The sequence below is a fragment of the Delphinus delphis genome, chromosome 6, assembly GCF_949987515.2.
Source record: "Delphinus delphis chromosome 6, mDelDel1.2, whole genome shotgun sequence".
Taxonomy (NCBI): Eukaryota; Metazoa; Chordata; class Mammalia; order Artiodactyla; family Delphinidae; genus Delphinus; species Delphinus delphis.
In genome coordinates, this window is record NC_082688.1 from 86,147,775 (window position 1) to 86,172,740 (window position 24,966).

General features: G+C 38.2%; 1 protein-coding gene across 1 annotated transcript in view; it reads right to left on the reverse strand.

The window, feature by feature from the left end:
* FANCC (FA complementation group C) overlaps positions 1 to 24,966 on the reverse strand; it is a 262,205-nt gene that overhangs the window by 61,871 nt on the left and 175,368 nt on the right. The window contains exons 6-7 of the mRNA XM_060015002.1: positions 14,825 to 14,938; positions 13,846 to 13,910 (exon numbers count right to left, since the gene is read on the reverse strand). Of these exons, the coding sequence (XP_059870985.1) occupies positions 13,846 to 13,910; positions 14,825 to 14,938 (179 nt within the window). The remainder of the gene's footprint in view (positions 1 to 13,845; positions 13,911 to 14,824; positions 14,939 to 24,966) is intronic.

Sequence of the window (24,966 nt, forward strand, 5' to 3'; positions counted from 1 at the left end):
ATTCAAACCTGTTTGCAGTGGTAGTGCTACAGAAGCAAAGACAAGACAAAGCTTAGTAATGAAAAGCATAAAATGCCAGATGATATCAAGTGCCATAATGAAAGTAAAATACACTGAGGGGCAAGAGAGGGCAAGAATTTACTGAGGGGAGCATTTGAGCAGAGATCTAAAGGAAGTGTATGAACAAACCATATATGTACGTGGGAGAAGGATGTCACAGGCAGATGCAAGGCAAACACGAAGCCCTGGAGTATCTAAGTACAACAGAGTCCAAGGTGGCAAGTCCACAGTGAATGTGGCGGTGGGGGTGGGGGGGAAGACAGGTTTTGAAGAGACCAGTGTAAGAACCTGGGATGTTAGTCTTTTTTTTTTAACTTATTTTTTAGTTTTATCAAACTTACAGATACAACTACCTTAAATAGTCAAATAGCTCTTCAAAGCTTATGAAAAAACAGCAGCTTTTGAACAAGCACTCCCACTCCCATTTTCTGATCTCAGAGGCAACCATTTTCAAGTCTAACTCATGCTTTAGATATTTAATATGTTTTTTCCTGTGGGTTTAGTGACTATTATTTGGCTTGCTTGTTTGCTTTTTTCTTGGCACTGATGATTATTTTAATGCTAAACTCCCGCCCAAGTATGTAATCTCCTTGCAATACGTTCAAACATATCTGATATTCTGCCATTTTCATCTTCTTAAAAGAAATTTCTCTTAGAACCTTCTGACCTATTCCAATCTGAACAGGTTGCTTTTTACTCCCTTTGTACAGTTATCTTGGGACCTCTACCATAGGGATTTCTTTCACTTCTCTCCTGGATCCCATATCTTCTTCTTTCTTGGTTTATTCTTCTTACGTGAGAAAAGGTACAAGAGAGGTAAAGTATTTGAGACCTTGCATGTTTGAAAATATCAGTACTTTACTCTCATACTTGATTGATACTTTGGCAGATTATAGAATTCTGGTAATTTTCCTACAGAATTATGAAAGTATGGTTCTACTATCTTTTAAATTTCAGTGTTGTTCTTGAGAAGTCCCATGCTGCTATGAACACTGACCCTTTATATAAGTCCTGTTTGTACTCCCTGGAGGCTTTTGGATATCCTCTTAGAAATTTCACACTGATGTGTCTTGGTATGCATTTATTTCTATTCATTGTTCTGGACATTCAATGGACCTTAAATCCGGAAAGATCTTTTGAATTTCTTTGATGATTTCCTACCTATTCTTTTGTCTGTTCTTTCTGGGGACTCTGATTTTTTGGATATTGAACTTCCTAGACAGTTCTCCCTTATCTTTTCTTTCTTATTTTTCATCTCTGGGTCTTTTTGCTCTAGATTTTGAAAGAATTGTTCAACTTTATTTTCCAATCTTTTATTATGTTTTTAATTACCACTCTCTCATTATTAATTTCCAAGAACTATTTTCTTCATTCTCTGGATGCTTCTTTTAAAAAAAAAAAACAGCATTCCGTTCTTTATTTAAATTTTATTTTTGTCTTAGGACTCCTTTATTGATTTAGTTTTATTGAAGTATAGCTGCTGTACAATATTATATAAGCTACAGGTGTACAATATAGTGACTCACAATTTTTAAAGGTTATACTCCATTTATAGTTATTATAAAATATTGGCCATATTCTCCAGGTTGTACAATATATCCTTGTAGCTTATTTTATACCTAATAGCTTGTATCTCTTACTCCCCTACTCCTATATATTGCCCCTCTCCCCTTCCATCTCCCCACTGGTAACCACTAGTTTTCTATATCTGTGAGTCTAGCATTCTGCTCTTGTTTAGTGGATATATTACCTTTTATTTTAGTAGGGACTTTTTTTTTTTGGCTGAGTTGGGTCTTAGTGGCGACATGCAGGATCTTTTTGTTGTGGCGCATGGGCTTCTCTGTAGTTGTGGTATGCGGTTTTTTTTTTTTTCTCTCTTTAGTTGTGGCGCAGCAGGCTCCAGAGCATGTGGGCTCTGTAGTTTGGGGCACGTGGCTCTCTAGTTGAGGCGGGCAGGGGCTCAGTAGTTGTGGCACACGGGCTTAGTTGCCCCATGGCATGCGGGATCTTAGTTCCCCGAGCAGGGATTGAAACCACATCCCCTGCATTGGAAGGTGGATTCTTTACCACTGGACCACCAGGGAAGTCCCTTAATGGGGACAATGACATGAATTTATTTTAGATGATCTTTTCTTTAAATAATCTTTTTTTTCTTTATTTTCACTGGTTTCTACTTTCAAGACTATATGCTTAATATATTTCCTTAAATATGTAGTGACCATTGCCCGTCATCTTTTTTTTAAACACCTTAAATATATATATATATATATATATATATATAAATTTATTTTATTTTATTTAACACCTTCAATAACCTTTATTGAAATCAACATTCAAATAGTATCTCAAGGGTGAAATTCTGTTTCAGCAAAACCAATTTAACAATTTCAAATATATATAAAAACATTTAAAAAGTAATCTTGTTAAAGGTGATCATTTCTCCTTCCCCCAGTTTATCTTCTATACATTACTGCACCAAATAAACAGGGAAGACTCTGTTCAATCATCTGCACCAAAAAAAAAAAAAGAAGAAAAAGAAAAGAAGGGAAAACTGCAGTTTGACCAGTGCCAAATATCAGAAATCACATCAAATCAGAGTGTAATTATAGGCTTAATGTGTTATAACTAAGGCTTTCGATAGTACAGGCCACAAACCCAATGTGAATTCCCACCATTTTAAGGGCTCCCGTAGCTTGACTTTGCTGGACTAAAACGCACAGGGGCCGTTACCTATGATAAATGAAGTGATGCAATACTTTTGGAAAAGTGGAAACGGGTAGTAACTAAAGGTTTACTTCCAGTTATTTCAGCAATAGTCTGGCTTGACCAGCCTGAGAAAGATTACATTTCTGGTTCTTGTTTCTGAGTTGGGCCCGAAGAGGTGAGCTGCTAGTGGAATAGAAGTTATGGCCTGTCATCTTATATTTAACAGTCAGGCACTAAAAACCCAGTAGTGAGTAATATGTGCATGGGTGGGGAAAGCTGACTGTGATCTTCACCATAGGACAGTAGTTTTTAGACTTTTTGAGTTTCAAAAACCCTTAAAAATTACTAAAAGACCAAACAGCTTTTGTTTCTGAGGATATAACTATTGATACTCATATTTGAAATTAAAACAAAGACACCTAAAAGTATTTATCAATTCACTAAAAGTAACCATAACAAATCCATTAGGTGTTAACATGAATAACATTTTTGTTGAAAAATTACTATATTTTACAAAACAAAAACAGTGAGAAGAGTGGCACTTTTTTTTAAATTCTTGGTAAAACTGGATCTCTTAGTTACTTGATTCTCAATTGAAAGTTCTTTTATTTTTAAAAATTTATTTATTTCATTTATTTGTTTTTGGCTGTGTTGGGTCTTCGTTGCTGCTAGCGTGCTTTCTCTAGTTGTGGTGAGCGGGGGCTACTCTTTGTTGCAGTGTGCGGGCTTCTCATTGTGGTGGTTTCTCTTGTTGCAGAGCACGGGCTCTAGGCACACGGGCTTCAGTAGTTGTGGCTTGAGGGCTCTAAAGTGCAGGCTCAGTAGTTGTGGTGCACGGGCCTAGAGCTGCTCCACGGCATGTGTGGTCTTCCCAGACGAGGGCTTGGACCCGTGTACCCTGGATTGGCAGGCGGAATGTTAACCACTGCGCCAACAGGGAAGCCCGGCACTCTTTTATATGTTTGCAAATTTCTTTCCTATATGGCTTGAAAGAAGACAGCTGGATTCTTGTATTTACTTCTGCATTTAATTTGTTGCAATACGTTTTTTTTTGGTTGAACTATATGGAAAGTCTAGCCCCACACAGATATGTAGTTTTAAAAGGGAGGAGTATTATAATAGCTTCTTCACACAATTACACATATTCTCTTTTGATATTACACCAAAATTTATCAAGCGCTGCTCACCCTTTTCCTCCAAGCCTATCTAGGAATGCAGGTAGAGCTGCCTGCCATAGGTCTAGGGGGTTGGTGATGGGTGGTCTCTACCATGAGAAGGGCTGAAATTATCCACAATTTACTGGCCAAGCCTTACCCTGAAAGCTGAAAGTCCTCAAACAGACTAGAGTACTAAAACAGTTACATCAAACGGATCCTGTCAATGAAAGTTTTGTCTAGGTGAAGAGATGGACTCCTGGCACTTCCTAATCCACCATCTTCCTTGACACCCCTTTTGATCTCTGTATTAAAAGTTAAAAATAAAAAGAAGAAAACACTTGTCTTAATTTCCATTTCTTTGTCCTGTTGTATTATATCCTAGGAGAACTACTCAGCTCAATCTTTGGAGTCATTGTTGGTTAATATTTAGCTTTATCTCCTATTCATAAACTCAATAAACTGTTTATTGAATTTTCTTTTTTTATCCCCTGTAAGTCTCTTTGGAAAAAACATCAACTTATTCCTACTTCAAGGTTTTGATAGTTTCTCTTACTATTCTTAAGATAATTAATTATTCATTTTTTATTTAAAAAATCCATTTGCTTGTCCTTGGGAATGCATATAATTGGTACATTTGCATTTTCTGTTTGTTGCATTTGGTTCATTTTTCCCTTATGGTGTCAACTTTTCATGAATGTCTGGTGATTTTCGTTTATTTGCTCTTTCTGGCATTTGGGGTTCCATGTTAGTCTCTCCGTGAGTGCTCTGTTCAGTGCAGCCCGCCTCCAGCACTTGGTCAAGGGTCAGGACGCGGTGCTGGCCAGGGCTGCCAGTAAACTGCATTCTGGGCGTTAGAGCATCCCCACACTGCTGGGAGTTGGCAGCCATCTGGTGCTTGTTCTCCTCCAAAGGCTCCTCCCCCATTCTTGTGGGAAACAGGACACCTTTGTTGTCTCTTTTTTGGGGGCAGCGGATGAGTTGGAGGAGTGTATGAGGGACTAGTCAGCTGGCTGTTATTACTGCAGTACTCTAACAAGTATCTTGTTGGCTGCCATGTACCCTACTACTCCTTGAATCCACCCGCGAAGTAACCCTCTTACAAACTTTCTGGGATGTGATATTTGCCTTGAAAAATATCCCACGACCAACCATTTTAAGCCTTTCTCACAGTTTGTGGGTCATCAAAAGCCCCCCTTATTTCACAATATTATATATTTAATTGTTAAAATTTCCCTGTAATTCTAGAGGTTGGAAGCATAAAAAGAATGCTAGGACATTCAGGTGCTTAGTCCATCACCTGACTTAATTTTTTAAATTACATTTTCATCTTAATCTCCTGGCTAGATTATTAGAGTTGCTATTCCTCATAGGTCTTGCACTTAGTCTTCAGGGTCTGTCCAAGTTCTCTATAGCAGAGCTACTCAAAGTATGGTCCTGGGAATCAGCAGTATCAGCATCTTTGGGAGTAAGGCCAACAAAACTGTTTACATTTTTCCAGGGGAATCTTATACACATTGAAGTTTGAGAAACATTGCTCTACACTTTAATAGCAGTCCCCAGAACTAGATATCAATCTCTAGCAATAATCTGAATACCTTAAGGAAACATGATAGAACTGCATTTCAGGTTTATATTTGTATTAATTAATTCCTACAAATTATTAGTTTAGCTGTATTATTTTCTTGAAAATCAAGAGTAAAATTCTCATAGAGATAATTTTTTTGTCGAGCTACACAATGATATCTTTTTTTGTGTGAACAGTTTGTCTTTTCTCTTTAAATATTCACCCTTTCTAAAACTCACTTCTTGTTCTTTACCACTTTCCTAAATGACTGAAGTCTCTTCAACAGCATTTATCTTCCACAGTGCTCTATCATCTTTCTCTAACTTACCGTCTAGGTGGTTTCAGACCTAAAATTTAATTCATGTGTTTTTGAGTCTATCATCTAAGTTGTTAACAAAAAGACGTATTTATCTTGAGTTGTAAATACCTTAAGTTTTTGGAATATATGAGCTTACTGGGTAGGATAAGAGAAGGGAAAGTTGTATTCGTGTGTGATGTAGGGTGCTTTTGTGTGTGCATATTTTGCACAGAATCTAGCAGAATATTTTGCATAGAGCAAGGGCGCTATAATGTTTGAGAAATTGAAAAATATGCCTGAGAATTACATGCACTCATAATAAATCCAGAACTCTGAAATATAGGAGGACAGAGATAGTGATCTTGCCTCTACAGCCTTGACTCATCAGTCCTCCTCTTTAAAAGACCTATAAGTACAACTTTTCTCTCATTATCTTAAAAAAAAGGAAGAGAGTCAGAGACTATCACTGGTAACTGAGTGGGTGGAAAAGAGGACCTCAGCACCAAGGGCATTCATTTATCAAGCGCTGAAGCTTATGGGCTGCAGATTGTATCTCTCATTAGACTGAAAAAAACCCAAGATAATTTTCCTGAAAAATTCTAAAGTCTCAGGTAAACTGAGGTAGCTCTTGGTTCTACCAAAATGCAGGCAGGCCAAATGATAATCTTCTGAAGGGCTGCAAATGGCTCACAGCCTTCAAGGCTCCCTCTTTTGTCAGAAGCTTGCCAGAGAGCAGAGATCCAACTTCAACCAGAGTTACGCAATGTTTTCCAGACTGGATTACACTAAGCATTAGGTCTTGACTGATTGCCAGAGCAGCACTTCCAAATGATTTCTGCACAAGAATTCAACTACAGAAGGCTCAATGGTAACCATATACTGCTGGAGACATCCTTCCTATGTGGTTGTACTGAAGTTTCCAAACCATCTGCAGCAAACCATAGAACTACAAGATAAACTGATGATGCTCAGAAAGTCCACAATGTTGCTCCTTCTAGACAGTTTGTAGCAAAGAGCAAGAGAGATTTTAAACATTCTGTCATTGGATTGTTGATTTTACTTGGTGGCAAGTGAAACTCTATTTAAAGCACTATGACAAGATCGTTTATCAGGCGTCTAAAAATAATGCAAAAAGAACCAAACAGATTTTCCTAATTTCTCCTTTTGTTCCACTGACAATTTATGCATTGATGTTATTACATTAATTTCTATATTTTCTATGAGGCTTTCAAATCTTTTGAAATGAACTTTAAGCATTCAAGTGGCAAAAAGAAAAAAAGTGTAGAAACCCTCTATAAAAAAACAAACCCCAGAAAAAAAGCAGTATAGTATCATTTATAAGCAATTTAAGTTTGAGAGTCTTTTGGTTGTTTTAACATTTGAAGCCATACAAGTAGAAGGAAAGTAATGATAAGACTCAAGTTTCATAAATAATAGGAATATCTGGATCCAAGTGTATCAGAAAGTAGTTTTGCCCACCATGCTGATGTACAGATAACTTCAGATATATAGTAGGATGAACACATTGTTATGATACATATTTTAATTATTATAATAACTTATTACAGCAACAACTGTAATGGCTCCAGCATGTTTGGCAGCTCTTTCAAATATTATCATGATGCCATTCCACTAACTGATTTCACAAGATCAGTTCCTACTCAAGACAAGAGAACACACTTGGTTCAATTTATAATTCACTAGAGAACTGTAGACTTAAGAGTTCTGAGTCTCACACAAGGTTTTACGGACCTGGGTCTTATCTGGAGGTAGAAGAGAACTTCCTGGTTTTAGGTCTTAAAAGTAGGATTTTCAAAGCTCTCTCTCTCTTTATGAGACTCAAAAAGTATGTTGGGTATCAAATTCCTTTTTAAATTCAACCTTCTGGTAAGTATAAATGAACCTAATCCAAGAGATTGAATTTCCCTAAAAACATAACACATTCAGAAAAATACCCACAAGAAGTTCCTCTTGTTGAATTCTAAAATTCTCTCTAAAAAGGAAAAAAAAAAAAAAAACTCCATAGAAAACATCATTCAATAGAGCAAATTAGGAATATATCGATGTGTCAGTGTCTAGAGGACATTCTATTAGCACAGGCATCTCATATTCTTGGTAAATTCAGTTAAGAATTTTACTAATTAAATCACAGATTTGCCTTGACTAAGAATGCTCTAAACTACTAACCAAATTAATCACCATTTTATCCTTGCTGCTACTGCCAGCTGGGGTGCCAGCATGGACTCCCTTCAGTGGACTTTGCTCTGCGCCAGGAAATTTGTCCATGTTGTTTTTAAAAAACAAATATCCTTAATGAAGAAACAGTCATGAATTTGGAAATGAACCTGCCCCACAAAATGGCCCAATCTGGTACAAACGGAGCCTCAGCTATAAAGAGAGGATCTGCTAATATCTTCCAGCAGGCTCTCCTGATTGTGGTCAGCAGAGTTTAGACACTTTTCTGAACTGCTGTCTTCTCTTGTCCAAAACTGAGAACATGAAAAGCACAAATAATTCTGAGAAAAATGTCTGAAGAGACCAGTATAATTAAATAATGGATAGAGTGCAAAAATATGTAAATAAAGGGGAAAAGTTGCAGAGAGGAATACATACTAAGCTATCTAAGGCTGATTAAAGATGATTATTTTTTCATGAACTACACCTGCTATTTTGGAAACAAGACCTGGAGGCAGGAAATCATTTCTTTATTTTGAATATTATCTAATTTTTAGCATTTTACTAGGTAACACTGCATTTTAGTTTTTAAAACTTTAATTATAAAGTACTTATGATGTATACAAAAACACAGAGAATTATTAAACATCAACTGTATACCCACTGCCCAGATCTTACAATGCTAACATTTATATTTGATGTTTTAGGAAATAAAATGTTTCAATTACAGTTGAAACACCTTTCTTCTCATCCCATTTCCTCTTCCAGGAGTTAGCACTCCCCTAAAATGGTGCAGATCATTTCTGAATAGTTTTTAACACTTTTACTTTATATGTAAGTATTGTTTTGAGTGTTTTGAAATTTTATGTAAGTAATGACATATTACAGATATCTTTTTGCAACTTCACTGCTAGTCTGTTCCATGGGTCTACATGTCTGGCTTTATGCCAGTAGCAAATTATTTTGATGAATGTAGTTTTGAATTATGTTTTGAAATCATGGAGTATGAAGCCTCTGGTTTTGTTTTTCTTTTCAGGATTGTTTTAGTTATTTGGAGTCCTTTGAGATGCTATATGGATTTTAGGATGTTTTTCTATTTCTGCGAAAGAAGAATGCCATTTGGATTTTGACAGAATTGCATCACACCTATAGACTGATTGGGTTGTATGGATATTTTAACAATATGGAGTCTTCTAATACATGAACACAGGATGCCTTACCATTTATTTGTGTCATATTTAATTTCTTTCATTAACGTTTTGTAGTGTGCAAGTCTTTTACTTCCTTCAGTTTATTCCTAAACATTTTTTCTTTTTGACGCTACTGTAAATGGGATTTTTAAATTTTCCTTTTTGGATTGCTCATTGTTAGTGTATAGAAACAAAACTGATTTTTGAGTGTTGATTCTGTGTCCTGTAACTTTGCTGAATTCATTTTTTAGTTCTAACCGTTTTCTTGTGGAGTCCTTAGGGTTTTCTGCATATAAGATCATGTCATCTATGAACATAGATCATTTTACTTTTTCCTTTTATACTTGAATGGCTTTTATTTCTTTGTCTTGCCTAATTGCTCTGGTCAAGACTTCAGTACTATGTTGAAAACAAGTGGTGAGACAGGGTATCTTTGCTTCCTGGTTTTCAAAAAAAAGGTTTCAATCTTTCACCAGAGAGTCTGATGTTACCTGTGGGTCCTTAACATGTGGTCTTTATTATGGTTGAGGTAGTTCCCTTGTTCCTAGTCTTTTGAATGTTCTTATCACGAAAGGGTATTGAATTTTATCAAATAATTTTTCTATATCAGTGGAAATTACTGTGTCGTTTTGTACATCATTCCATTAATATGGTGTATTACATTGATTAATTTTTGTATGTTGAACCATCCTTGCATGCTAGGAATAAATCCCACTTGGTCATGCTGCATCAGCTTTTTTTTTTTTTTTTGGTACGTGGGCCTCTCACTGTTGTGGCCTCTCCCGTTGCGGAGCACAGGCTCCGGACGCGCAGGCCCAGCAGCCATGGCTCACGGGCCCAGCTGCTCCGCGGCATATGGGATCTTCCCAGACCGGGGCACGAACCCGTGTCCCCTGCATCGGCAGGCGGACTCTCAACCACTGCGCCACCAAGGAAGCCCTACATCAGCTTTTTAATGTGTTGTTGAATTTCTTTTGCTAGTATTTTGTTGAGGATTTTTGCATCAATATTCATCAGGGATATTGGTCTTGGTTTTCTTTTCTTGTGGTATATCTGTATGATTTTGATATCAGGGCTGGCTCCATAAAATGAATATTGAAGTATTCCCTTCTCTAACTTTTTGAAAGAGGTTTGGGAAGGACTGGTATTAATTCTTCTTTAAATGTTTAGTAGAATTCTCCAGTGAAGTTATCTGGTCCTAGACTTGTCTTTGTTGAGAGGTTTTTGATTACTGATTCTATCTCCTTACTAGTTATAGATCTGTTCAGATTTTTAAATTTATAATTCAGTATTAATAGGTTGTACGTTTATAAAAATTTACCCATTTCTTCTAGGTTATTCAATTCTTTGGTGTATAAAAGTTCATAGTCTCTCTTATGATTCTTACTATTTTTATGGCATCAGTTGTAATGTCTCCTCTTTCATTTCTGGTATTTATTGCTTGAATATTCTGTTTTTGTTAGTCTAGCTAAGGGTTTGTCAATTTTGTTGATCTTTTAAAAAACCAACCCTAGTTTCTTTGAGTTTTTTCTACTGTTTTTTTCTAGTCTCTATTTAGTTTATTTCTGTTGTAATCTTTATTTTTTCATTCCTGCTGTATCTTTGGGTTTAGCCTGTTCTAGCTCCTTGAGATATAAAATTATGTTGTTGATTTGAGATATCTCTTCTTTTTTATTTTATTATTATTTAAATATTTATTTATTTGCTGTATCAGGTCTTAGTTGCGGTGCATGGGCTCTAGAGTACCCAGGCTCATTAGCTGAGGCATGGGCTTAGTTGTCCTGCAGCATGTGGGATCTCAGTTCCCTGACCAGGGTTCAGACAGGCATTCCCTGCATTGCAAGATTGATTCTTAACCACTGGACCACCAGGGAAGTCCCCTCTTCTTTTTTAATGAAGGCATTTACCACTAGATACTTCCCTCTTAATAATGCTTTTCCTGCATCCTATAATTTTTGGTATATTCTGGGGATGCATCTTCTCTGGGCCTAGGCACATAATTTCCCAGTTAGAGCTTTGCCAGTTTCTTTTTCAGGAGTTTATAATCTCTTCCTCCCTCTAGTGTTTATCTGTGGTACCACAGGTTCTCTGATGCTGCAACAAGCCACTAAGCTCTTTTGTTCTCTCCAGCCCCCCAGGCATCCAAAGTATGCTGGTTCTGTTACTGCCTCAAGTCAGGGCAGACGGAAACTAATCTCTAGGGTAGCCCCTTTAAAAGTTGTAACATGGTATGCACATTCCACTCTTCTCCCCACCCCCACCCCAAAAGAGAAGTTGTGAGTTGGGTACTTTGTCCTAATCATGCTGACCTGAGCCAACCTGTCTGTGGCACTGCCAGTTTTCTGTTGCTGCAAAGAGCAGCTGAGCTCTCTTTAACTCTCCATGGTCTCCAGCAATTGAAAGTATGCCGACTCCCTGTCAGTGGTCAGAGTCAGGAAGGACAGATAGCAGTCCCTCAGGTAGCCCCCCAAAAGTCAGAACACTGGACACTTTCCAGTCTTTCCCTCCCAAGGGAGATACTTCCAGCTGGACTTTTCCCCCCAATCCTCCCAAGCCAGGCCAGCTTAAGGGAGGGGCTACTGTGGTTGATATGAAATGGCTTTCTTACCCGTTTTGGTATGGCTATGCTTGACTTTGAGTTTGCCAGGGGTATTGTGACTTTGTAATTGATTTCTGAAGTCCCATAAAGTCTCTTTGGGTCATACACTAGTTTTAAGTTCGTGTCTCTGTGGAGGAACAGGACTAGGGCTTCCTATTCTATCTTGCTGACATCACTCCTAAAGAATTTTTAAAATGTTTATTATTTATTCAGTTTTCCTCTTTTGGTAATGACCTGCTTATACAGCTTGTCCATTTCCATACTGGAGTGTTTGCCTCTTTATGAGTGGTTTCCAGGAGGCACTTCTATAGTTTGCATACTAGTCCTTTGTCTGTTTTACAAGTTGTAAATATCTTCTACGTCTGGCTGCCCTTTACTATTTGTTAACAGGTTTTGTTTTTATTTTTATTTATTTTTAGCTGAATTTTAAGAAATCAATTTTACCTATATTGGGAGTTTGGTGTGGGGTGTATGTACACACTGCATCTTATTGATTTTTGAAGTCCCCTTCAGTAATTTTTAATTCTATTATTTAAAAGATCCATTATTCAACATTCACCTCAAGGCTAAATCAAAGTCTTTACCTGACATGTAAATGATGGTAAGTGCTTTCCATGCACCCTACAGGCTCTTCTTATTACTTTTTAAGGTATATTTTATATACCACAAAATGCACCTATTTGAAATGTACAATTCAAAGATTTTTAACAAATTACTGACTTGGACAACCATCATCATCATCATCATCATCATCATCATCATCATCCACTTTCAGGACATTTCCATCACCTCAAGATCTTTTGTGCTCATCTGCAGGAAATCCCTGTATCTACCTCTAGTCCCAGGCAACAACTAATCTACTTTCTGTCTCTATAGTATGATTTGTCTATTCTGGACATTCTATAAGCATGGAATCATACAATATGTGGTCTTTTATGACTGGCTTCTTTCACTAAGCATTATGTTTTTTTTTCTGCGGTACGCGGGCCTCTCACTGTTGCGGCCTCTCCCGTTGCAGAGCACGGGCTGTGGACGCGCAGGCTCAGCGGCCATGGCTCACGGGCCCAGCCGCTCCGCGGCATGTGGGATCTTCCCGGACTGGGGCACGAACCCGTGTCCCCTGCATCGGCAGGCGGACTCTCAACCACTGCGCCACCAGGGAAGCCCTCTTACCCATTTTTGAAGTGAGTTTTTTCTTGTTGTTGAGGTTTAGGAGTTCTTTTTATAGTCTGGATATTAGTCCCTTATCAGATATATCATTCTCAAATGTTTTCACTCACTTACTAGGTGTTGGCTTAATATTAATGAAATCCAATTTATCTACTTTTGCTTTGTTTCTTGTGCTTTTGGTGTCATATTCCAAAAATCCCTGCCAAATCTAATGTCATGAAGATTTTCTCCAGTGTTTTCATCTAAGAGTTTTATAGTTTATTTTAAGGGGTTAAATGCAAAGGACTCCTAAAGCCTGAGGGCAAAGACCATTTCTGATAGAGCTTTAATTTCCAATAGCTTTACAAAAAAAATGCCACAAATTTCTTTGGCCCCCAGATTCTCTTAATGAGTTGTTAAAAATGAAATGTTCACCAATAAAAACAACTTTGAATTCCTTCATATAGTGAAGAAACATTTTGTAATATTAATTGCCTTTAAATTTGTCTGAATCTGTTTGATTTGTTTAGTCTAGATTTTGGAATATTATGTTTCTTAAAATAGGTTATTTGTGTACATCAAATATCTACTGCCTTGTAAATATTCTGATCGTGTATGTGTGTGTCTGAACGATACACACTCACACTGAGCTGCACACTTCTTCCTTTTGTGTTCCATACTGCATATGTGGGGCTTTTTACTCAATGGGTGCCCAAGAGTCATTGTATGATCTACTTACTGACCTGAGAGTTGAGAGAATAGTAATTAAAAGAAGAAAATTTGTAAAACTTACCAATTTGCCATGTATCCCCTGAAAATAATCTCTCCACATAGAATACAACCATAACTATGAACATGCATTTCCTAAGAATTATAAAATTTTTCTCTTATAACCAAACTGATACATTTTGAAACTTAAGAATAGGGATGTTTAGTTTAACACCTACCGCCTTTGAGTGTTAAATCCATTAAGATGATTCTCTCTGAGTTCAGACACTAATGATAAAACCATCTGTAAAACAAAATCAGTTTCAGGTTAACTCACGCTGCAAACAGGATTACATCAGTTCTATTTTTCTTGATGTGAGTGATATTTCCGTTGAGATTCCCTACTCTCTTTCCCCACCAATCCTTTCCTTGTCTTACTTTGTCAAAGCAGTGCCGAGTCACATTTACTAATAACTTAGATTTTATGTTTAATGTCTGTTACTCCATATTCTGATGTAAGCAAATGAATAATAGAGAAGTCATTAATTTCCCCCAAATTAAAACCAAGCCTGTTAAAAATAAAACCATGTTAGAGTTAGCTTACTTTTTTCCTTTCTTAACTTAGTTCTTTATTTTTTTAAAATGCTATTCATGTATAAAGCTTCCAAAAGACAGGAATAGTTAATAAACATTAAAAATCTCATAACATTTTTTAGAAGAGCTATGTTAAGACCATAAGTTAAAATTTCTTGAATTTGGTTAAAATTTAAGGTAGACGAAATTACAGCTTTAATACTAAGATGTAAATATATAATACTATTTACAAGATTGTTATTATTGAATATTTTGCTTTAACATAAAATTCCTATCAGGTTATTTTTAAATACGAAATTCATCCAACAGTAAAAGGCTGTGTTTATATTGGTTAAGGAAATCTTTTCTCCCAAAAATCTTTGAGAGAATAAATGAGATGTATGTGTTAAGGGACAGAGAGGTTGGTTGATTTAGAATAACCTCTCCTGGTTTCCTTCTTCTTTCTCATAATCTCCCATCTCACATTTTTTCCTTACATGGTCATAGTCCACCCAAGGTAAGAAGAGATAAACATGGAAAAGTTAAACATCTCTCCTGGAGGACTGAAATATTTCCATTTACCTTTTTTTCAGATGGTACATTAAGCAATGAAAATTTCAATACTAATAAATTAAAAATACTCACATTTTTAAGTAAACCAGGATAGTAATCTGTGGGTGCATACCCAAGAACTTGAGTAAAAAGATCAACTTCTTTTATATTAAATCTGAAGGTGGAAAGTATATGAGATAACAACCCCTAAAAATCATAAACAGAAAGAGAAAAAGGTCTTAAAAATGAATGTAAGTCCCCATTATATATAATGCCTAGAATCTGGGTCATTTGCAAATGGGGTGGTCGCTATGAAACAAATAATCTTAATTTGTCCAAATAACTCAGGTCACTTTGATTCAGGTATAAAGAATAAATAAGTTAGTGATAAAATTATTACATTAAGTAAATTTAAACAAATACTAACAGTGAAAAAAATGTATAACTAATGAACAGTGCTTTTACCATATTAAAAATGTGATCTTTACTGTTTTCAAACTCAGTAAAATATTTTTATCAGAGTAGAGGTGATAATTTAATACATAAAAAGGAATGCACCACAAATCACAAAGGAAAGATTATGCAATAAATGGTGCTAGGAAAACTATTTGAAAAAAATTAGATTCTCACCTTATGTTATTTATTAAAATATACTTGAATTTACTGTAAATTAAAGAGATCAATGTAAAACTGGAATAAAATAATAAACAAGAAGAAAATACAAGTACTTTTCACATGTCTGAATGGGGAAGAACTTTGTAAACTGAAAATCAAGGAAGCAAATCACTGATCGTTTTAAATTAAAAAACAAAAAAACTCTTGTGTTTTCCAGTGAATAATATAAGCACAAAACTATGAAGAATATTAACAACAAATAATACAGACATATGTAATCAAATCAGTGTGCAAAATACCATATGACAAATACTAAGAGCATAAAAAAGGAGTATGAACAGATAATTTCTAAAACAAAACACAAATGCCCAAGAAACACATGGATAAATGTTCAGCCTCATAATCAAAAAGGCAAATTTAAATATCAACATAACATTTTCCATTAAATGAATTAAAGAGTTTTAAAGACATGAATACCTAATGCTAATCTGGGTTCTCTGAAACAGGTACTCTGTGTGAGCTATTGGAAAAATACAAATGGGATCCACACATCACTGCTATTGTGAACTGCACGAAGGCACCTATAGAGTGTAAGCAAGTATAACACAAACCATACCCACTCCCATGCTTGGACTGCCAGGGCTATGTCTGCCTAGATGTTTGTAACGTGAAGACACCTTATAGGTTGGTAGAGGCCTACTTTATAGAAAACAACTTGAGAATGTATATTAAAGGTTTTAAAAGCATTCAGAGCTTTTAACATACATTTAAGGAAATAAATCCAAATATCATGATGGGGATTATGCTCAAAGATGTTCACTACAGTGTTATTTCTCATAGTAAAAAACGTCTAACAGCAGGGAATGATTAATTTATAATACCCTCAATACCATGGCTCACTGTAAGCCATTAAAATGCTTATAAAGAATTTATGACAGCATTTTAAATGGTTATAATGTTAAATGAAGAAAGGAAGATGCAAAATTGTATATACAGAAATGATTTTATCAATATAAAAACAATCCAGGGGCTCCCCTGGTGGCGCAGTGGTTGAGAGTCCGCCTGCCGATGCAGGGGACACGGGTTCGTGCCCCGGTCCGGGAAGATCCCACATGCCGCGGAGCGGCTGGGCCCGTGAGCCATGGCCGCTGTGCCTGCACGTCTGGACCCCGTGCTCCGCAATGGGAGAGGCCACAACAGTGAGAGGCCCACGTACCACAAAAAAAATAATAATAATAAAAAGAAAAAAAGAAAAACAACCCTGTACCTTAATACTCAGTGTTGGCAAAGATGTGGTAAGGGGCACTCCATTGCTGTTGGATACATAATTTTTTTTAAAATAAATAAATTTATTATTTATTTATTTATTTACTTATTTATTTTTGGCTGTGTTGGGTCTTCGTTGCTGCGCATGGGTTTTCTCTAGTTGCGGCGAGTGGGGGCTACTCTTCTGTTGTGGTGGGCTGGCTTCTCATTGAGGTGGCTTCTCTTGTTGCGGTGCACGGGCTCTAGGTGCACGGGCTTCAGTAGCTGTGGCACACAGGCTTAGTTGCTCCACGGCATGTGGGATCTTCCCAGACCAGGGCTCGAACCCGTGTCTCCTTCATTGGTGGATTCTTAACCACTGTGCCACCAGGGAAGTCCTGGGAGCACAAATTTGTAAAGCCTTCCTGGGAAGTCACTTGATGATATGTAACCAAAGCATTAAAATTCATATCCTTTTATCCAGTAATTTGATTTCCAAAAATATATCCTAAGGAAAGATTTAGGTTCATGACAGTATTACTTGTAACAGTGAAAAACTAGAAGCAACCAAAGCACCCAACAACATTGGATTTGTTGAATCCATCTTGGTTTATCCAACAGCATGAATCACATTGTAAAAAAGATATTTAATGACATAGGAAAAGACAATGTAACATTAATTTGAAAATCAAGGTATAAAAACTGTATATTCAATGTGATATTAATTTTATATGCAAAAAAATACTAGGAAGAAACATGACAGTTAACATATATTATTTCTGGGAGTGATTTAAAATTTCTTCTTTATACTACCTGTATTTCCAAAGTTTCTACAATTACCATATCTTAACTTTTTATCGTAAAAAAAATTTTGTAAAATGCAATTATGCGCTTTAACTTATGTGTTTTTTCTCATAATTCCCTAATACAAATTGCTATGAAGGGACACAAGAGTTTTATCCCTGAATGAAATAAGCATAAGTCCTAGAAACAACATATTGAGGCCTTGCTATGGCTGCATAACTTCAAAACAGACACCTTAAACTTTAGACCTACAAATCTCTCTTTTAAAGTAAACTTAAAAATTGATAAGTACTTCTCATCGCTAAGAATAATATTTCTTACTGCCACCTAGTGGCAAACATTCTAAAGAAAAAACCATTAAAGATTCTGTAGGCACTGGCCCTTGGACAAAAATTAATTCCTACAGTCACACGATAATTGACTCATTTTAAAATGCTGACAAAGCAATCTTGGAAACCTTCTACTCCAACCCCCTCATTTTACTGATGAGGAAGTGAGCTTCTAAATACATAAATCATTATCTACAAAAAGATGTGCATGTATATGAATAGGCTCCGATTTGAAAGGCATAAAGAAAATGTGCAAATGCAACACGCTGACTAGTGATCTAAAATCCTTCAAGCGTGGAAAGTGCAGGAACCAACACAGCTGTGCATAAAACATTTTAAGCCTAATTTTGATTCATGTATGAGTTTGAACTCTGCTAATGTTTGAAAAGCCACTTAAAACTGCTTACACCAGGGGGCTTCCCTGGTGGTGCAGTGGTTGAGAATCTGCCTGCTAATGCAGGGGACACAGGTTTGAGCCCTGGTCTGGGAGGATCCCACATGCCGCGGAGCAACTAGGCCCGTGAGCCACAACTACTGAGCCTGCGCTCCGCAACAAGAGAGGCCGCGATAGGGAGAGGCCCGTGCACCGCGATTAAGAGTGGCCCCCGCTTGCCACAACTAGAGAAAGCCCTCGCACAGAAACGAAGACCCAACACAGCAAAAATTAATTAATTAATTAAACTCCTACCCCCAACATCTTCTTTAAAAAAACAAACAAAAAAACCAAAAAAAAAAAAAACCTGCTTATACCATGAAAGTGAACTTTTGAGAAGAAAAGTTTTAAATAAATCAGGGGAAAGTCCATTTCCCTTGTTTTCAGGTGTTCTTTCTTGTCCTAGTCTCATTGTATCCGCTCCGTCTTGTAACAGGCAGCACATTCACAGGCGGGTTAGTAAAGCTGGAGCTATGAGGCTGTGGTTTGGCGCAGAGTATGGGTGTGGAAGAAGGGCTGTGGTTTATACTTAGGCAAAGGGTTAGGAGAGCCAAATTGCGGTCAATACTCTTGAACTGAGACAGAGCACATATTTTATACTTCTCCAAACAATTTCTTCATCTGATCATTAAAGTCCTTTAGAATTTCCACCACTTTGGTCTCTACTACATCTATCTCTTTACACATAATATAAATAAAAACTTTGGTAAACAAGGATCCCTTATTCATTCATTCATTCATCAACAAACATATATTAAGTATGATCTGGATTCAAGCCACTCTACCGGGGCTACTGTGATAAGAAGCCCCCTACAATCCGATGAAGGGAGAGAGATGGAAATATCCGTAATACAAGACAGAATGCACTAAGTGCTATAATGAAGGGGTAAGACAATCACTGTGGAAACAGAGGAAGTAATGATTAATTCTAACTGTAGGGTTTCAGAGTGCTCCCAGAGATGATGACTTCTGAGCTGATTCTGACAGCCAGGGAAGGAGAGAAAGAGAGAGGAGGAGGTGTAGGAAAGAGAGGGTGTGTAATGATGGCTGCGCTAGACGGAGAAAAATGACTAGAGGGATTAGAGAAGGGCGGTGGAAAAGCAGCCATGGTGTGTGGGCAAAGACATGGGAAATGTTCCTGTAACCCCTACTACTCCAATCCTTCACTGGATTCCTAAGCATAGCCTCCCCTACAGGGCCTCAGCCTACCTGGTCAAACTTACTTCTCCCGAGGAGGGACCTTCAAGATTGTGGAGGAGTAAGATGTGGAGATCACCTTCCTCCCCACAAATACATCAATAATACATCTATATGTGGAACAACTACTGAGCACCTACTGAACGCTGGCAGAAAACCCCAGACTTCCCAAAAGGCAAGAAATTCCCCACATACCTGGGTAGGGCAAAAAGGAAAACAGAGACAAAAGAATAGGGATGGGACCTGCACCTCGGGGAGGGAGCTGTGAAGGAGGAAAAGTTTCCACACACTAGGAAGTCCCTTCACTGGCAGAGATGGGGAGTGGGTGGGGGGGAAGCTTTGGGGTCATGGAGGAGAACGCAGCAACAGGGGTGCAGAGGGCAAAGTGGAGAGATTCCTGCACAGAGGATCGGTGCTGACCAGCACTCACCAGCCCGAGAGGCTTGTCTGCTCATCCGCCAGGACGGGTGGGGGCTGGGAGCTAAGGATCCGGCTTCAGAGGTCGTATCCCAGGGAGAGGACGGGGGTTGGCTGCGTGAACACAGCCTGAAGGGGGCTAGTGCGCCACAGCAAGCCAGGAGGGAGTCCGGGAAAAGGTCTGGACCTGCCTAAGAGTCAGGAGACCATTGTTTCAGGGTGCGCGAGGAGAGGGGATTCAGAGCACCTCCTAAACGAGCTCCAGAGATGGGAGCAAGCCGCGGCTATCTGCGCGGACCCCAGAGACGGGCATGAGACACTAAGGCTGATGCTGCATCCACCAAGGAGCCTGTTTGCAAGCACAGGTCACTCTCCACACCTCCCCTCCCGGGAGCCTGTGCAGCCCACCACTGCCAGGGTCCCGTGATCCAGGGACAACTTCCCCAGAAGAACACACGGCGCGCCTCAGGCTGGTGCAACGTCATGCTGGCCTCTGCCGCCGCAGGCTCACCCTGCATGCCGTACCCCTCCCTCCCCCTGGCCTGAGTGAGCCAGACCCCCCTAATCAGCTGCTACTTTAAGCCTGTCCTGCCTGGGCGGGAACACACGCTCTCAGGCGACCTACATGCAGAGGCAGGGCCAAATCCAAAGCTGAACCCCAGGAGCTGTGAGAACAAAGAAGAGAAAGGGAAATCTCTCCCAGCAGCCTCAGGAGCAGCAGATTAAATCTCCACAATCAACTTGATGTACCCTGAATCTGTGGCATACATGAATAGACAATGAACCATCCCAAAATTAAGGTGGTTGACTTTGGGAGCAACTGTGGACTTGGGGCTGGCTTTCTGCATCTAATTTTGTTTCCGGTGTTATGTTTATTTTAGTTTAGTATTTAGAGCTTATATTATCATTGGTAGATTTGTTTATTGATTTGGTTGCTCTCTTCCTTTTTTCTTTTTAATATACATATATATTTCCCTTTTTTTCTTTTTGTGAGTGTGTATCTGTATGCTTCTTTTTGTGATTTTGTCTGCATAGCTTTGCTTTTACCATTTGTCCTAGGGTTCTGTCTGTCGGTTTTTTGTTTTGTTTTTTTTTTAAGTATACAGTGTGCTCTTCTTATTTACTTATTTTTGGCTGCACTGGGTCTTTGTTGCTGCGGGCGGGCCTTCTCCAGTTGCAGTGAGTGGGGGCCGCTCTTCGTTGCGGTGCGCAGGCTTCTTGTTGCAGTGCGTGGGCTTCTCACTGTGGTAGCTTCTCTGGTTGCGGAGCACGGGCTCCAGGGGCAGGGGCTTCAGTAGCTGAGGCAGGCAGGCTCAGTAGTTTGGCTCATGGGCTCTAGAGCACAGGCTCAGTAGTTGTGGTGCACGGGCCTAGCTGCTCCACTGCATGTGTGATCTTCCCAGACGAGGGCTTGGACCCGTGTACCCTGGATTGGCAGGTGGAATGTTAACCACTGTGCCACCAGGGAAGCCCGGCACCCTTTTTATATGTTTGCAAATTCCTTTCCTATATGGCTTGAAAGAAGACAGCTGGATTCTTGTATTTACTTCTGCATTTAATTTGTTGCAATATGGTTTTTTTGGTTGAACTATATGGAGAGTCTAGCCCCACACAGATACGTAGTTTTAAAACGCAGGAGTATTTTAATAGCTTCTTCACACAATTACACATATTCTCCTTTGATATTACACCAAAATTTATCAAGCGCTGCTCACCCTTTTTCCTGCAAGCCTATCTAGGAATGCAGGTAGAGCTGCCCGCCTTAGGTCTACGGGGTGATGGGTGGTCTCTACCATGAGAAGGGCTGAAATTATCCACAATTTACTGGCCAAGCCTTACCCTGAAAGCTGAAAGTCCTCAAAGAAACTTTTACCTTTTGTCCTAGGGTTCTGTCTGTCCGATTTTTTGTGTTTTTTTTTCTGTTTTTGTATAGTTTTTAGCGCTTGTTATCATTGGTGGATTTGTTTTTTGGTTTGGTTGTTCTTTCTTTTTATTACTTTCTTATTTTTTATGTTTAATAATTTTTTTAATTTTTTATTTTAATAACTTTTATGGTTTCCTTTCTTTCTTTCTTTCTTTTTCTCCCTTTTCTTCTGAGCTGAGTGTCTGACAGGGAATTGGTGCTCTGGCCGTCTGTCAGGCCTGAGCCTCTGAAGTGGGAGAGCCAAGTTCAGGCCACTGACACACCAGAGACTTCCTGGCCCCATGTAATATCAAACGATGAAAGCTCTCACAGAGATCTCCATCTCAACGGTAAGACCCAGCTCCACCCAACAACAAGCAAGCTACAGTGCTGGACACCCTATGCCAAACAACTAGCAAGACAGGAACACAACCCCACCCATTAGAAGAGAGGTTGCCTAAAATCATACTAAGTTCACAGACACCCCAAAACACACCACTGGATGCGGTTCTGCCCACCAGAAGACAAGATTCAGCCTCACCCACCAGAACACAGGCAACAGTCCCCTCGACCAGCAAACCTACACAACCCTCTGAAGCAAGCTTAGCCACTGGGGACAGACACCAAAAATAACGGGAACTACCGAACTGCAGTCTGCAAAAAGGAGACCCCAAACGCAGTTTAAGTTAAGCAAAATGAGAAGACAGAGAAACACACAGCAGATGAAGGAGCAAGGTAAAAACCCACCAGACCAAACAAATGAAGAAGAAACAGGCAGTCTACCTGAAAAAGAATTCAGAGTAATGACAGTAAAGATGATCCAAAATCTTAGAAATAGAATGGAGAAAATACAAGAAACATTTAACAAGGACCTAGAAGAACTAAAGAGCAAACAAACAATGATGAAAAACACAATAAAAGAAATAAAAAATTCTCTAGAAGTAATCAACAGCAGAATAACTGAGGCAGAAGAATGGACCTGGAAGATAAAATAGTGGAAATAACTACTGCAGAGCAGAATAAAGAAAAAAGAATTAAAAGAATTGAGGACACTCTCAGAGACCTCTGGAACAACATTAAACGTACCGACGTTCGAATTACAGGGGTTCCAGAAGAAGAAGAGAAAAAGAAGCAGTCTGAGAAAATATTTGAAGAGATTATAGTTGAAAACTTCCCTAATATGGGAAAGGAAATAGTCAGTCAAGTCCAGGAACTGCAGAGAGTCCCATACAGGATAAATCCAAGGAGAAACACGCCAAGACACGTATTAATCAAACTATCAGAAATTAAATACAAAGAAAAAATATTAAAAGCAGCAAGGGAAAAGCAACAAATAACATACAACAGAATCCCCATAAGGTTAACAGCTGATCTTTCAGCAAAAACTCTGCAAGCCAGAAGGGAGTGGCAGGACATATTTAAAGTGATGAAAGGGAAAAACCTACAACAAAGATTACTCTACCCAGCAAGGATCTCCTTCAGATTTGACGGAGAAATTAAAACCTTTCCAGACAAGCAAAAGCTAAGAGAAATCAGCACCACCAAACCAGCTTTGCTACAAATGCTAAAGGAACTTCTCTAGGCAGGAAACACAAGAGAAGGAAAAGACCTACAATAACAAATGCAAAACAATTAAGAAAATGGTAAGAGGAACATACATATCAATAACTACCTTAAATATAAATGGATTAAATGCTCCAACCAAAAGACATAGACTGCCTGAATGGATACAAAAACAAGACCCATATATATGTTGTCTACAGGAGACCCACCTCAGACCTACGGACACGCACAGGCTGAAAGTGAGGGGATGGAAAAAGATATTCCATGCAAATGGAAATCAAAAGAAAGCTGGTGTAGCAACTCTCATATCAGACAAAATACTTTAAAATAAAGGCTATTACAAGAGACAAAGAAGGACACTACATAATGATCAAGGGTTCGACCCAAGAAGATACACAACAATTGTAAATATTTATGTACCCAACACAGGAGCACCTCAATACATAAGGCAAATGCTAACAGCCATAAAAGGGGAAATCGACAGTAACAAAATAATAGTAGGGGACTTAAACAACCCATTTTCACCAATGGACAGATCATCCAAAATGAAAATAAATAAGAAAACACAAGCTTTAAATGATACATGAAAAAAGATGGACTTGATTGATATTTATAGGACACTCCATCCAAAAACAACAGAATACACTTTCTTTTCAAGTGCTCATGGAACATCCTCCAGGAGAGATCATAGATTGGGTCACAAATCAAGCCTTGGTAAATTTAAGAAACCTGAAATCATATCAAGTATCTTTTCCGACCACAACGCTATGAGACTAGATATCAATTACAGGAAAAAGTATGTAAAAAATATAAACACATGGAGGCTAAACAATACACTACTAAATAACCAAGAGATCACTGAAGAAGTCAAAGAGGACAACAAAAAATACCTAGAAACAAATGACAATGAAAAGACGATGACTCAAAACCTATGGGATGCAGCAAAAGCAGTTCTAGGAGGGAAGTTTATAGCAATACAATCCTACCTTAAGCAAAAGGAAACATCTCAAATAAACAAGCTAACCTTGCACCTAAAGCAATTAGAGAAAGAAGAACAAAAAACCCCAAAGTTAGCAGAAGGAAAGAAATCATAAAGATCAGATCAGAAATAAATGAAAAAGAAATGAAGGAAACGATAGCAAAGATCAATAAAATTAAAAGCTGGTTCTTTGAGAAGATAAACAAAATTGATAAACCATTAGCCAGACTCATCAAGAAAAAAAGGGAGAAGACTCAAATCAATAGAATTAGAAATGAAAAAGGAGAAGTAACAACTGACATGGCAGAAATACAAAGGATCATGAGAGATTACTACAAGCAACTCTATGCCAATAAAATGGACAACCTGGAAGAAATGGACAAATTCTTAAAAAAGCACAACCTTCCAAGACTGAACCAGGAAGAAATAGAAAATATAAACAGACCAATCACAAGCACTGAAAATGAAACTGTGATTAAAAATCTTCCAACAAACAAAAGTCCAGGACCAGATGGCTTCACAGGCAAATTCTATCAAACATTTAGAGAAGAGCTAACACCTATCCTTCTCAAACTCTTCCAAAATATAGCAGAGGGAGGAACACTCCTAAACTCATTGTACGAGGCACCATCACCCTGATACGAAAACCAAAGATGTCACAAAAAAAGAAAACTACAGGCCAATATCACTGATGAACATAGATGCATAAATTCCTCAACAAAATACTAGCAAACAGAATCCAAGAGCACA